We start from the raw sequence: 12,766 nt of genomic DNA, 5'->3' as shown, positions 1-12,766 counted from the left end.
CCCCGGCCCCCCCCCCCCTGTGGGGGGTGGGGGGGGGGCCTGCCATTGGAGACTGAGACAAAAAAGCTGTTGGGTGCCTCAGCCTTCTCCCCATCCCCTGTCACCAGTTTGCCAGTGTTGTTTGTCATGGGGCAAAACACCAGCTGTCTGTGCTGTGGTTTATCCTTTCTAGAAAACAAAACAGAGCAAAACTTCAAAGTTTTATCATGCACCATCCTTACAATGGAAAACGTAATTCTTCCCCTTTCAGAAACATGCAAATGTTGCAAAATTCCTTTGCTATTTCAAAAAGAAGCCTTGGTTCGTAGAGACATCCACAATTAAAATATTCCCTGGAATTTGAGTTAAAATAGGGGTTAAACTTAAGAAAGAGCAGAATCATTTACAAAGAGGCCACAATATTGGCACAATAACATTATAGAGATGAAATAACTTTGATTCCAACTCTCAAATACACAGGCCTCTGTCTTTGAGAGCAAAGAAACATCTCTGTGAGCTGTCACCATGGCCTTTCTAAAATCATCTACTAAAGACAATATCACTGTGCCAGCAACTGAATGTTTGATATAAGGAGGAAACCCAAGAACTGGAGCATAAATATTTTTTTCAGCCAAAAGGTAACTGTCAAATATTTGTTTTCCTTGGCAAAACATTAATCCAGGAAAGTTTCAAGACACCCAAAATGTTTCACGGCACTGAAAACAAGCATACATTCCATTCTAGTCTGGGAAATTTTGGTTTTGAGTTACACATCATTAAGCCAAGTTTCAAAACGTTTCACTGAAAAACATTAAAATGGACATTCCGAGTAAAAATAGGGTCAGGAAAAAAATTGGTTCAGATGCAATTTTTTTGGGGAGGGGCAATAAACGCTGCTCCTGGTCCTTAAAAATGTTCTTCATTCCAGAGAAACATTCTAAAAAACCCAGGCAGTATCAGGCTTTCTGTGCTTAAAGCCCAAGGCAAAATGCTCCCACTGGTCGCTGCTGGCACGAAACCAGAAACCACAGTAATTTCCAGCACTTCAGCTTGTGTACAGCCTGCTTCCACCAGGACTCCCTGCTGAGCCATCAGCGTGGAAACGACAAAATGAACTGATAAGTTTTGATGTGCAGTGAGCTATTTTTAGCTCAAAGGAAAATGCATTTAGGGGAGATAATTCCTTCCTGTCCTCTCCCCCCCGCTTCATGGTGTAACTCCAGCAATGTTTAAAATCATTTCTCCAAGAAAAATGTACAGAACTAGAGGGTGCTCTCCAGCAGAAACAGATTGTAGCCTTGGGATCTGGTCAGGAAAACCACTGTGCACACACTTTACTTTTACATTTGTGAGTCATCTAATTGAAGTTAGACCTGTGGAGATGAGCACTTCCAGGATTTGGCCTTTGGCAGTGGTGAGACAGCTCAGAATCGTGGAGGTGTTTTACAGCAGTGTTCTGCTGGCAGCTCATTTAGGTTAGGACAGATAAATTCAGAGTCTGAGCCTCTCCAGGGTGTTCTGGTACTTGGCTGCTGCTTGTTCCAATGATTTCCTTCTCCAATTTCAGCTCTGCCTTGTGAAGTGACTGCAGCAAATCTTTCTCTGTGTGTTACGTGTGGGGGGTGAAGGAGCCCCAGGTGTGTTCACAGTGTTTTGTCAAGTCGAATGTGGTACATCAAAAAATCTCTCTCAGAATGTAAGCAAGGTCCTTCTCAAAACTGTGTCAGCTTTTAGGGTTTTGGCGTAACCTGCCCTTCTTGGGAGGCTGTTCCAGAGCTGGATCCTCTGAAGGATGGGGACTTTTTTTCTGATTCTCATCCTAAATTTATTTGTGGACAACTATTATCCATTTTTTCTTAAGGCAGCCTTGTCCCTCAGCTTAAGTAGCACTTTTAATTCACTGATGTCCCCCTTCAGTTCTTCCATCTGGCTTTCCCCAAGATGAATTTAGGGAATGACTTTGCTGAGATAAATGTGGACCCCCATCCCTCTGAGGTGCTGTATTCTCAAATGGTCTCTTTGCTTGTCCCAGTAAGACTGGGTTTTGCATCAGGTGCTGCGCTTAAAGTTCTTGAATTCATTTTTTCTGCCATTGCTGAACTCGTTTCATGTCTTGTTACTCCAGCTCTCTACCTGTGGATCAGGAACAGGGAATGCTGATCACTTTAAGATTGTACTTCACAAAATACCAGGCAGGCCAGCATTTTACTTTAAACACAACACTTTCTATAACCTCTTTTTTTTCTTTCTCCCTCCCCCAAATGGAAATTATCACTCTGAGAGTCTCCATTTATTGCAGAAATAATTGGGCACATTGACACATTTTAATGGGTCAGATTTCAGAGTTTCACAGTGCAGATCTGACAGCTTCATCTGGCCTTACATCTCGTTCTTGGCCAGCAGGGTAGTCCATACCATACTGCCACAGTAATTAATTAGCTCAGGGCTTTGTTAGGATCCCTGTGTGGCTATGAGTTGTACAAAAGGATTAGTTGACTTGGCTTTTTAGCTGTAAAGTTAACTTGACAGTGCCCATTCCATTCCCAAAACAAATGACTGAAACCTAGAAACAGATGCAGATTTAGGCAGGTGTGCACTACTTCAGGAGAAAAATAAGTGCTGTGACTGAAACCTGTACAACCACTGAAATTGCTTAATCTTTGCTTTTGACTTATACTTCAGAGCTTGCTGATGAAATCCTTCTGGCTTTTTGAGGTTAGACTGTAGATTGGTGATGGCTTTATTTATTATTTAGTACTACTCTTACCTGTCACAGCCTCATCTAATATTTGAATTGCTAGGATTTGACTCTTTGTTCATGTGCCACAAGGCATAAGGAGCAGGGAGCCATCAGCCTGTGAAGCAGTTTCACACCATTTTAATCTGCTCAAACTTTCAATCAAGTTTGATGGCACAGAGAAAAATGCGGTGTTAATTCAGGTGCACTGCACTGTGTCCAGTGACAATTGTAATGTGGGGATAATAACACATGCCTTGACAGGTATGCTGCCTCCCCTGCACTCCTGGTCTTCTTCCTCCTTGCTCAGAACTAGGAACCATTTCTTGCCCTCCCTGAGCTGCATGGGTGCCAAAATTTTGAAGTCTGTCCTGGGAAAGTGGTGAACACCTGCAATTCCTGTTGGGGTCAAGGAGAAGCATACAAGTGCTCGGCATTTCTCTTCCAGGTCACCTTCCAAACAAGTGCTTTCCACAAAACCTTTTTGCAAAGTCTTTAAAACCCTTAAAAGCACAATCTCTACTCTCAGGTGCTTTCAGTTCCTCTCGTTTTCTTGGTGGTTTCACGTTGCAGGGACTCGTGGAAATGGAACAAGGGGAAGGTTGGAATCAGACCTGTTCAGAAGCAAACAGATATAACCCAGAATGGCTGTGCGTAAACCCTTGGGGGTGTTTTTAAGTAAATGGATTGAAAGCTCCAAGGAAAGTAGTGTGAGACTTTCACTCACTTCTCAGCACTTTCTTTAAAGCTACAGTAAAATAAAGAGATGCTCAAATGTAGTTGTATGTCTCCTCATTTTGCACAAGTTCTGCTGAGGAAAACTGCTTGCAGCCCCTTGCTGTTCTCCCCCTCATACTGATGGGGTGGAGGGGTGAGGAAATGGCTGTGTGGGGGCTTAGCTGCTTGTTGGAGTGAACTCTCCACAGCTGGTTATTATCTTTCCTGGTTAAGGAAAGGAAAAAGTCAGTATTGAACCCCCCTCTTTAAGTGGCACCTTCCCTTACAACTTCTTACTTACAGTAATACATAGCTAGTTTAAAGCACTTTGCACTTCCTTAGCATTTCAGAAGTATTCAAGCAAGTTAAAAGCCTACATCCTTCAAAAAAACATTTATGAACATATTTTTCGTGTTCTAAATTCCTGAGTTGTACATGAGGATGGATCTTTGGCTCCTGAGTCATTCTGTTGCAGTTAAGCCTCATGGAAAAAAGAAAGTAGATTATTTATTATTTCCACCTGAGAGATGGTGAGGCTGAAGCAAACTTGTCTACTGATTTGTGTCTTTTCTGCTAGTGCCAGAGTAGTTCCTGGCTGCACTCAATTTCTTGACTGTTTTTCACAAACATGGAGAGATAAGTGCAGCATTTGTTTTCATGGTGTGGGTAAATTGGGAAAAGATGAAGCAGAGGTTGAAAATAATAGAGGAGTGGGATACCTAGATGAGAAATATTCCTTACCTGGCACACTGTCCTCGACAAAACTCCTGAGTCCTGCTGCTCCTCCAAGTCAGTGCTGCAGCACTGTAACAGGGAGGAACAGAAAAACCCAAACCAAACCCAAAAAACAACCAACCAACCGAAAAAAACAACAACCCAAAACCAAACAAAACCCAAGAAGGTGGCTAGAAATTAGGGCACTAAGCCGTGAAGAGATGAAATTGCCTCCTCAGCCTCAGTTTCTGGAGCTAAAGGGACAGGACTTCTACTGCCACATTTAACATGCTTGGAGAAACAAGACGACCAAAGAGTTTAAGGATGCACGAGCCTCATCTGGTTCTGCTGGCCCCAAAAACCCATAAAAGGATGCTGCAGAGCAGGTTTGACCAAACCCTACAGCTCATGTTGGCAAAAATTACAGGGCTTAGTAGTTTTCCTGTTCAAATATTGACTTGTGTGACGAGGTTTTGGTTTTATTTTAATTAAAAGGCCTCAATGTAGTGTTGTAGGAACTTCTTTCACCTCTGCTCTCTCAAATCCTGTTTATAGAAATGTGGGTGTGTGGGCTTGATAGCTGTTCAATCCTAACCTTTGCTTCAGCAGCTGACTTTCAGGCACTCTGTTTCACAGGATTAATATCCTCTTAATAAAAATAACCTTGTGTGCCTCGAACTCTGCTTAAATGTGGGTATCTGCAAACAAGTTGAAAATGGCTTTGCGAATATTACGAGCTGAATGTAAAGCAAAAATCCTAAAATAGCATGCAAAATGTTAAAACATTTTCTGCACGCTGCACATTAAGGAGGGAGTTTTTCAAAGAAGCCAGCGGGCAAATGCCAGGAGCTGCACTACACTAAACACATCCCATTCTCAAGGCAGCCCTTACCACAGCTGAACAAATGATGTGGTGGATACAGAGAGAGGTGGACACCAGCAGGAAGCAAGGGGGAGAAAGTCAGGTCTCCAGTGTTGCCTAAAAACAAAGGAAAATCCCTGCAAACAGTGTTAAGTGTGGTAAAGTAAAAAGCAGCTCTTTAATGGATGCTTTCAGGTGCACAAAGTGTAGGTATGCACATGCCTGATACAGGATGTCTACAATTTTTATAAGGTAAATTAATGAGTATATCTAGCAGGTACATCCAGTTAGAGACCAGTTGCCCCAGGGTCTGTCCCTTGGAGTTGGTCCAGGGGGTTGCTTGCCCTATACCTTTTTACATCTCTCAGATTCTGGTGAAAAACAAGGTATCCTTGTTAGAAGCTGTCTCCTTGAGGGTACAACTAAACAGAATATGAAGAACCTGTTACAAAGGGTTAGCTTATTATTCTGAAATGTGAGAGAGTCCAGGCAAAGTACTAGAAACCATACAGCTATATATTAAAAATCTACAATTTAGCATAAAAAAGCTAAAAACCTTTAGTCATCACCAGGGACATCCACAGCCACATCCTGCGTGTGGTCCATGTTCAGTCCTCAAAGGGGTGGGTCTGTGCTTTGCAAACGACAAAAGAACATCCTCCCTGTGCTGACACTTGCTTTGTCTGTGTTCTGCCTGCAGTGGCTGAGGAACCCGGGCCCCCAGCACGAGAAGAGGACTCTCTTTGGGGACATGGTGTGCTTTTTGTTCATCACCCCGCTGGCGACTGTCTCCGGCTGGCTGTGCCTGCGAGGAGCCGTGGACCACCTGCACTTTAGTAGTAGGCTAGAAGCTGTCGGCCTCATTGCACTCACTGTGGCACTCTTCACTATTTACCTCTTTTGGACCCTAGTAAGTACTGGGGATTTTATTTAACTCACAGGAAGGAAAGAGCAAACGGGAAAATTAAACGCACAGAGTGCTCTAGACCATTGCACGGGGCGTTGCTTGTCTTTGCCTCCTGGGCTGGTAAGTGTGAGCTGCATCTGCAAAAGACCTCTTGTTTCCACACCATTCCAGTTCCCTGGAACACCAGAAAGTTTGCTTCAGGGTAAGGATTCTCAAATCCCAAACACCAGTGGGGACAGCAAGAGGGAGACAGGGAAGTAGCATGCAGGAGTTCAAGGCAGATGCTACAGGAGGGAGTTTCATCAAATATGATGTGCAAAGGGTGAAGGCACAGCATACAAGAAAAAAAGATTTAGGTGAACAACTTGGCTGCCACAGAGGATTCAGATTTTATTCTAATGCAACATCTTGCCAATTTTACAATTCAAAAGTACAGGATGTGGGTGCTTCCTGTGCCTTTCCTCTAGTTCGTGGTGCTGGGGGAGGTCTGCAGCAGAACACGCATGTGCCCAGCTCTGTAAAAACAGAGCTGCTTTTGCAGTGCAGGTTAAATTGCATCCTGCATCCCAGCATGAGCCACCTGCATGCCATTCCATCCTTCTTCTGTGTCAAGTTGTTAAACTGAGATGATTTTCTGGCCCTAGCGCCTTGACAGGATGTTGGCCCAGCAGAAACGAGGGGAAAATAGGGGACAGCTGCCAGAATGGGTGTTTATCAAGCCATGGCCTAGCAGTTCACTGAAAACCCCAAGTTCCTGCTTTGTTTGACATTTCACAGCTCTGCGTGTGGTGTGGGAAGGGGAAGAAGAGCAGGGTGGGTGCAGAGGGGGTGCACTCGCAGCAGTGCTCCTGCGGTGGTGCCAGGCTGTGTTGCTGGGGCAGGAAAAGCTCCTCCTGCCCATGGTGCTGGCATGGCCACATCCCACAGGGCCAGCACACAGCTCTGGCCCTCACTGGCTGTGGCAATACCGTAACACAGACCCCTTCCAGCAGATTTGGATCTGTGTAAGCTACTGAGGAGCTGGCACCTTTAAAAATCTGCATTAGTAGATCTAGCCCACAGCAAGAAACCCCCTGCACTGAGAGATGAGGAAAAGGGGGTGTGGGGGGAACACAAAAATCCCACACTTCCTCACAAGTATCTCCAAGAAAGCTACGAAAGGGAACGTCTCATTCACACATTTGTGACAGTGAAACCCTGTCTACCCACAGAAGACTTCACCATCACCAAAATTGTTGGAAGCTGTAAAAGGCTTTTTTTTTTTTGTTGGATTTAATTAGCTATGACAAATGGACTTACCCAACCTTGCTTATTAAAACCACTGCAACATCTCAGCTTTGGCCCCTATCCCTGGGTATTGCATTTGCAGAGTAAGAGGCAAAAATGCCTTCTATTCACTTTATAAATTTTACCCCTTCAAAAATACACAGAGAAATGTGCTACTGGCTCTTGGAGAACATGACAGTGACAGTGAGCCTGATCTAAATGCACACCTTGCTTGTTTTAATCAAAATTCAGGATCTTTGATGCCCACTCAGTTGTGGACAGCTGTGATTCCACTCTAACTTATTATTCGGGGCAGTAGGAGATGGATGGGCCAAGGAAGGCCTTTAGGGGACTGAATCACAAAACTATTGAAGCTGGGAGGCAAAATAACCCTCCCTTCAGTGATGTAGGAAAGCCCCAGACTGGTTTTGCCTTGGGGAGGGCTCCAGGCTCCCCTTGTCATGCAGGAAGGAATGGTCCCACGCACAGACGAGTTAATTCCATCAAATTCTTCAGCAGCATATTCCTTGTCTCTTTTGGAAGTGGGAGAATCCTGTTACATGGCTGTGGCTGTGCAGGGAATAGGTTGGGTGCTGCAGGGTAAATTACATACACAGTGATACAATACTCCTTTAGGTCCTGCGAAAATTAAGAGAACTAAAAACTTCATTTTACTTCCAATAAATCAGCTTCCCTTCTCTGGAGGCAGAAGCTGGCATACAGATTATTTACACAGCACAGTTATCCCAGTGAGCAGTGAACAGGAGGGATGTTATTTTTAGCATCCCAGAAGCTGTTTTTTCCCTTCCTCTAAAACAGAGAAGTGATCCATAAAACACTGTTGGTTTTTACTCTGTATTTTTTACACACACCAAAAGAGGTGCCTGGTCCTCCCAAGAAGAAAGCTCCAGACACAAAAAAGGGGATTGGCATTTAAACAAAGAATTCAGGGCCACACCTGCTTTCTCTTGTGTTGTATACATGCCTGGTTTAACAAAGCAGCTGTTACTCAAAGAACTTCATGTTCTGCTGTTTGAAAACTCAACCTGAACTCCAGCTCGCTCTCCTGAAGCTGTCATTGCATTCCACAGGGCACCCACCCTTGCAGATGTTGGGGTGTTTTTTTAACCTCCTCACTACACCAAGTGATTCTGCTGCTCCTCCAGTGTCTTTTGAGAAGAGATTTCTCATATTCCTTCAGACACAATGCTCCACAGAAACAGAAGATGCAGGATGCTTTAGGAATAGAGGTTGAAAGTTGAGGGAATCAGTCTGAAGATCAGTCTGAAATCTTTGCAAAACTGCTTAGTAAACCAAAGCTTTATAGGTTTCCCTCAGACAGCTGTAAAAAGATCTAAAAAAAAAAAAAAAAAAAGTTTTTTTAGCCCTGGTAGGGCGTTATTGAAAGGTAAATTTAATCCATTAAAAGCAGCCCTTTTGCAATAAGGAAAGGACACAGTGCGTGGGTCAACTCCTGCCCATAGTTCAAGAACACAATAATCATCATGTGGCACATTTCCCTCAAAATTCACAGTTTGTTGTTGATTTTTGTTGGGTTTTTGTTTGGGTTTTTTTTGGAACTGCACATATACACCCTCTTACACAGCTACAACTCCCACAACACTTGGTTGCCACTAAAACAAGTAGCAAACTACTTTTTTGAAAACATGGGGCCGAGCTATCTTGCATCTCCACAGCAGTCACACATTTCTCTTCCACAATAAGGTTGAAATTACCTGCTAAAAAGAACAAAACAAACAAACAAAAAAGCCCGCAAAAACCAACCAAAAAACCAAACACCCCTCCAGGCCCCCTCAAAAACCCCAAAAAACCTAAAATACAAAACAAAATAAATTTAAAAAAAATTCAGAGACAATCTAAATTGAGACACACACACTGTCAGCTCATTGCCTCCGTGCAATCCCAACTTTGATGCATTCAACAGTAAAGTTTTACAAGGTAGAACACACAGCCCTGTCTTCAGCTGCCTGCAAGCCTCCACCATCCAAACAAGTACACTGTTTGTGAACCTAGCAACCGGAAGCAAGAGAGTATATCCCAAATTCTCATTCCATGTGTGCCAACAGCTCTTGGGAGGGCAGAGGCAGGAGGTCTGATTTTTCAGGTTGTGAAAAAGGGGAATGAGAGGTAAATTAGGTACAGGCTGCTTTTCTCCTCTGCTGTGGCACCTCGGGGCACGAGCCATCCACATGGCAGGTCTCTCTTTTCACCACTTTTTGCCCGTTTTGTCCCACTGGAAGGTATTTTGAGCCCCAGCTGACTCCTTGCAGGATCACAGTGACTGAAGGCAGTGTACCTTCTGTCCCCAGGTGTCGTTCAGGTACCACTGTCGGCTGTACAACGAGTGGCGTCGGAACAATCAGCGGGTGATGCTCCTCATCCCAAAGTCTGCCAACGTCCCCTCCACCCAGCAGTCCCTGCTGGGCCTGCAGCCCCTCAAAAGGAGCTCAAAGGAGACAGTTGTTTGATTTGGGGCAGATCTGAGCAGGAGCCGTGCACTAAAGATGTTTTTTCTCAGACTTGCTGGGGTCAGGCAGCATCCAGTGCCCAGGAACGTGCTATTTGAATTTACAGACTGACTGCAGAGGGATAAATCACTGCTCGAGTTCAAGTCATGGGTGCTGCAATCATTTGTGACATTTGCTAAGCTGCCAAATGTGTTTAGTTAGCAGGGACCCTATGGATTCTGCAAATATGTTAATTGTTGCATCATCAAGCGATGCAAATTTTTTTATTGTTTAAAGTATTAAACTATGGTAATTAACAATGCAAAACAGGTTTTTATGATTTCTTGTTCCTACAGTACTAGTTCTTTAGGCAGCTGGACAGCAACCAGTACTACTTTCTGCTTCCTAAGGCACAGCAATGGCATTTCCTCATTTGATTTTATCTGCAGGTCCATTATACCAATGTTTTCATTATTAAAATATGTGCACAATGAGTTCTAAAAATTGGCACATTATTTAAATGCTACAAAGTGATTAGGAAATTATCTTACCCATTTCCTATTTGGCAGGGAAGGTCTGAGAGGAAGATTCTTCAGTTATGAATTGAGCATGCGCAAGAGAAAAATTAGACAAATTGCAATAATCTTCCTATCAAAAGTATTACAGTACATAGCACTCAGGAAAAAAAAAAAACAACTTTTCCATGCAGAAGCAACAAATTAGGCACCACATTCTCCACTGAAGTGCACATTCTGCTGGTGTAAATTCAAACTTAGCCAATTTACCCTGCACTTACACCAAGCTGAATTTAACTCCACAGCTTACTTTTGTATAGGGAAAGCTCTGCATACATAATGAATGAGATCATCAGATAAGTTTTAGGAAGCAGGGACTCATCTTGCATGAAGAACAGCATTATCTTAGAGCAGCAGAAACTCCAGCTTGACAGGTAGGATTTGGCAGAGCTTGTGCAAACCCTGACCTCTCATGGTTGCACTGAAGCACCTTTTAAAATATTTGACACACAGCCCTCTATGGTGACCAAATTGAATTTGGAGTGTAGAAACCAGACCTTATTCCTGGGTGACTTTATCTACTTCCCCTTGGTTTTATGCCCAAATCATTCAGCAATTCTTCACTCCCAGAAGAGATGCACTTATGTAGACAGACTTACTTAAAATAACTACACAAAATCTCATTACCAAATGCTGCCAGAATGAGAAATTGATACAAAGCCCCTCTGAACAGATGAATTTCTTAGAAATGTGCTTGGACGGCAATACCACCAGGTGCTTTGTTTTCCAAACCCTGCAGGAACTGAAAATCAAAAGGAAGACATAGCAGGAAGGCTAATAATTTGTTACTCATAAAGTTGAAGGTATTATGGGTATTTACCATCAGACAAGAAGTTATTTGATGTTTTGTGTGTGCTCTGTGCGGGGAAAAAAAGCTTAGTACACAAAGCCAAATCTGTTAAGTTTCTTTATTCTGTCTGTGGACCAGTCTAGCTGTGAGCATGTTATTTAACAATGTTCTTTGTAACTGCCAGTCATGGGGATAGGAGAATCATGGGGATATAAAGCAATAACAGCCTCATTCCAACAGAAAGCTGCTTACACAACAAGCCAAGGTGTGTAAGAAAATCATGAACCTGCAGATCTGCACTCATCAGTCTGACAACAAGGCTGGGGTTGGTCATGTGTGGCTGTGAATAACTGCTTCTCTTCCAGGGAAAATTATACGAGGCTCCAAAGGGATGGATATCACAAAATCTGTGATAGCCTAAAACCTGTAGTGCTTATTTATTTATTTTTTTTATACCTCTTCCCAAAGGTAAATAACTATTTAGATGGAAGACTGAACATGCACTTAAGCAGAGTTTCTAGGTAGGAAAAAATCTGCTGGCCAGGGGCCCAGAAGTAAAGCAAATCTGGGTGGGTCAGGATGCTGTCAGACAGTGTTTTAATGCCTACACACATACTTTAGGTAATCTTTCTTCCAACCTCTGTTACTGCTTCTCCTTCTTTGGGAGATACTCCAGAAAGAGTTGTTATTCTTAGTACTGCTGTTGGGTTTGTTTCATAAAACCAAAAATTAGGGTGATAAGGAATTAAATAAAGGGCACAACATTCAGGGAAACATTTATTCAAGCGAAGCTGCAAGGTCTATGCACAGAGATCAGCACAGTGACTTGGCCCAGCTCACCTGTGTTATTTCAAATTTTTTTTTTTTTTTTTGGTGCAAAGGCAGCTTCATTCATCTGAAGAAGGCATATTGAAGCAGACAGAAGGTACAAGTATGGTCCAGTTTAGCACATGCACGACTCATCCTGTTTCTGTGCTTGATGCAGCAGCACAGCAGAACTGTCTGGTGAAGTCAGCAGCAGTAGTGTCCCATGGATTTTCTTGAGGAAAAAAAAGTGTCAGGAAAGATCCAGTTGGACATCACTGCATTAAAAACATGGAAAAAAAGCATACTTACATTTTTCCTCGTTTTTCCTAAAACACAAGATCTGGGAGGTGAGAGACATTACTCCTTAATCCCGCTTCTGTTCTAAAGCTTTACAGACAGAAGAATCTGCCAGATGGGAGTCGATTTTTTCCTTCCACATGTTGACGCTGTTGCTGCCACACCAAGCCCAAACTTCCATAAAAACTGGATCATTACAGCAAATATTCCACAACAGCAGCAATACCCATTTCTGTCTGAATAGAAGTGAAAGACAAAACTAACCACAGTAGAAGCCACGGCGAGCACAGCTCCTGACAATAGAATGACACCTTTGTTATGCTCTCCTTACAAAACAAAATTAATTAAAGAACATAATTAATGAAAGGATGAGTGACCACTTTTTTATTTTTTTTAAATGTCACTCAACTTCCCTCTTAGCAACTTTATGCTTTCTTCTCATACAGCTGACCTTGTCATTTACATTCCTTTTTCAGATAAGGAGTTATACAGAAGGAACAGTACTCAACACTATTTGAGTCATTATTTTAAGTTGCAAGTGATGAAAGCAGCCCATTCAGATTCGGTGTGATGAGTGCAATGCAAAAAAAAGTGAGGAAGTTTTACTTTTTTTTACATAGTCTTTCCCCTGCAGGACTTGCCTATCA

The 12,766-nt window shown here is 43.0% G+C and overlaps 1 protein-coding gene across 1 annotated transcript in view; it reads left to right on the top strand.

Moving 5' to 3' along the window:
• The window catches only part of MARCH3 (membrane associated ring-CH-type finger 3), a 56,717-nt gene extending 44,776 nt beyond the window's left edge, over nucleotides 1–11,941 (top strand). The window contains 2 exon segments of the mRNA XM_017735496.1: nucleotides 5,710–5,919; nucleotides 9,513–11,941. Coding sequence (XP_017590985.1) covers nucleotides 5,710–5,919; nucleotides 9,513–9,671 — 369 coding nt within the window. The 3' untranslated portion in view covers nucleotides 9,672–11,941.
• The last annotated feature ends 825 nt before the right edge of the window (nucleotides 11,942–12,766 follow it).

This window comes from Corvus brachyrhynchos, unplaced genomic scaffold (genome assembly GCF_000691975.1).
Source record: "Corvus brachyrhynchos isolate BGI_N302 unplaced genomic scaffold, ASM69197v1 scaffold325, whole genome shotgun sequence".
NCBI lineage: Eukaryota > Metazoa > Chordata > Aves > Passeriformes > Corvidae > Corvus > Corvus brachyrhynchos.
Note: the sequence above shows the minus strand (reverse complement) of the source record. Positions and strands in the feature narration are given on the sequence as shown.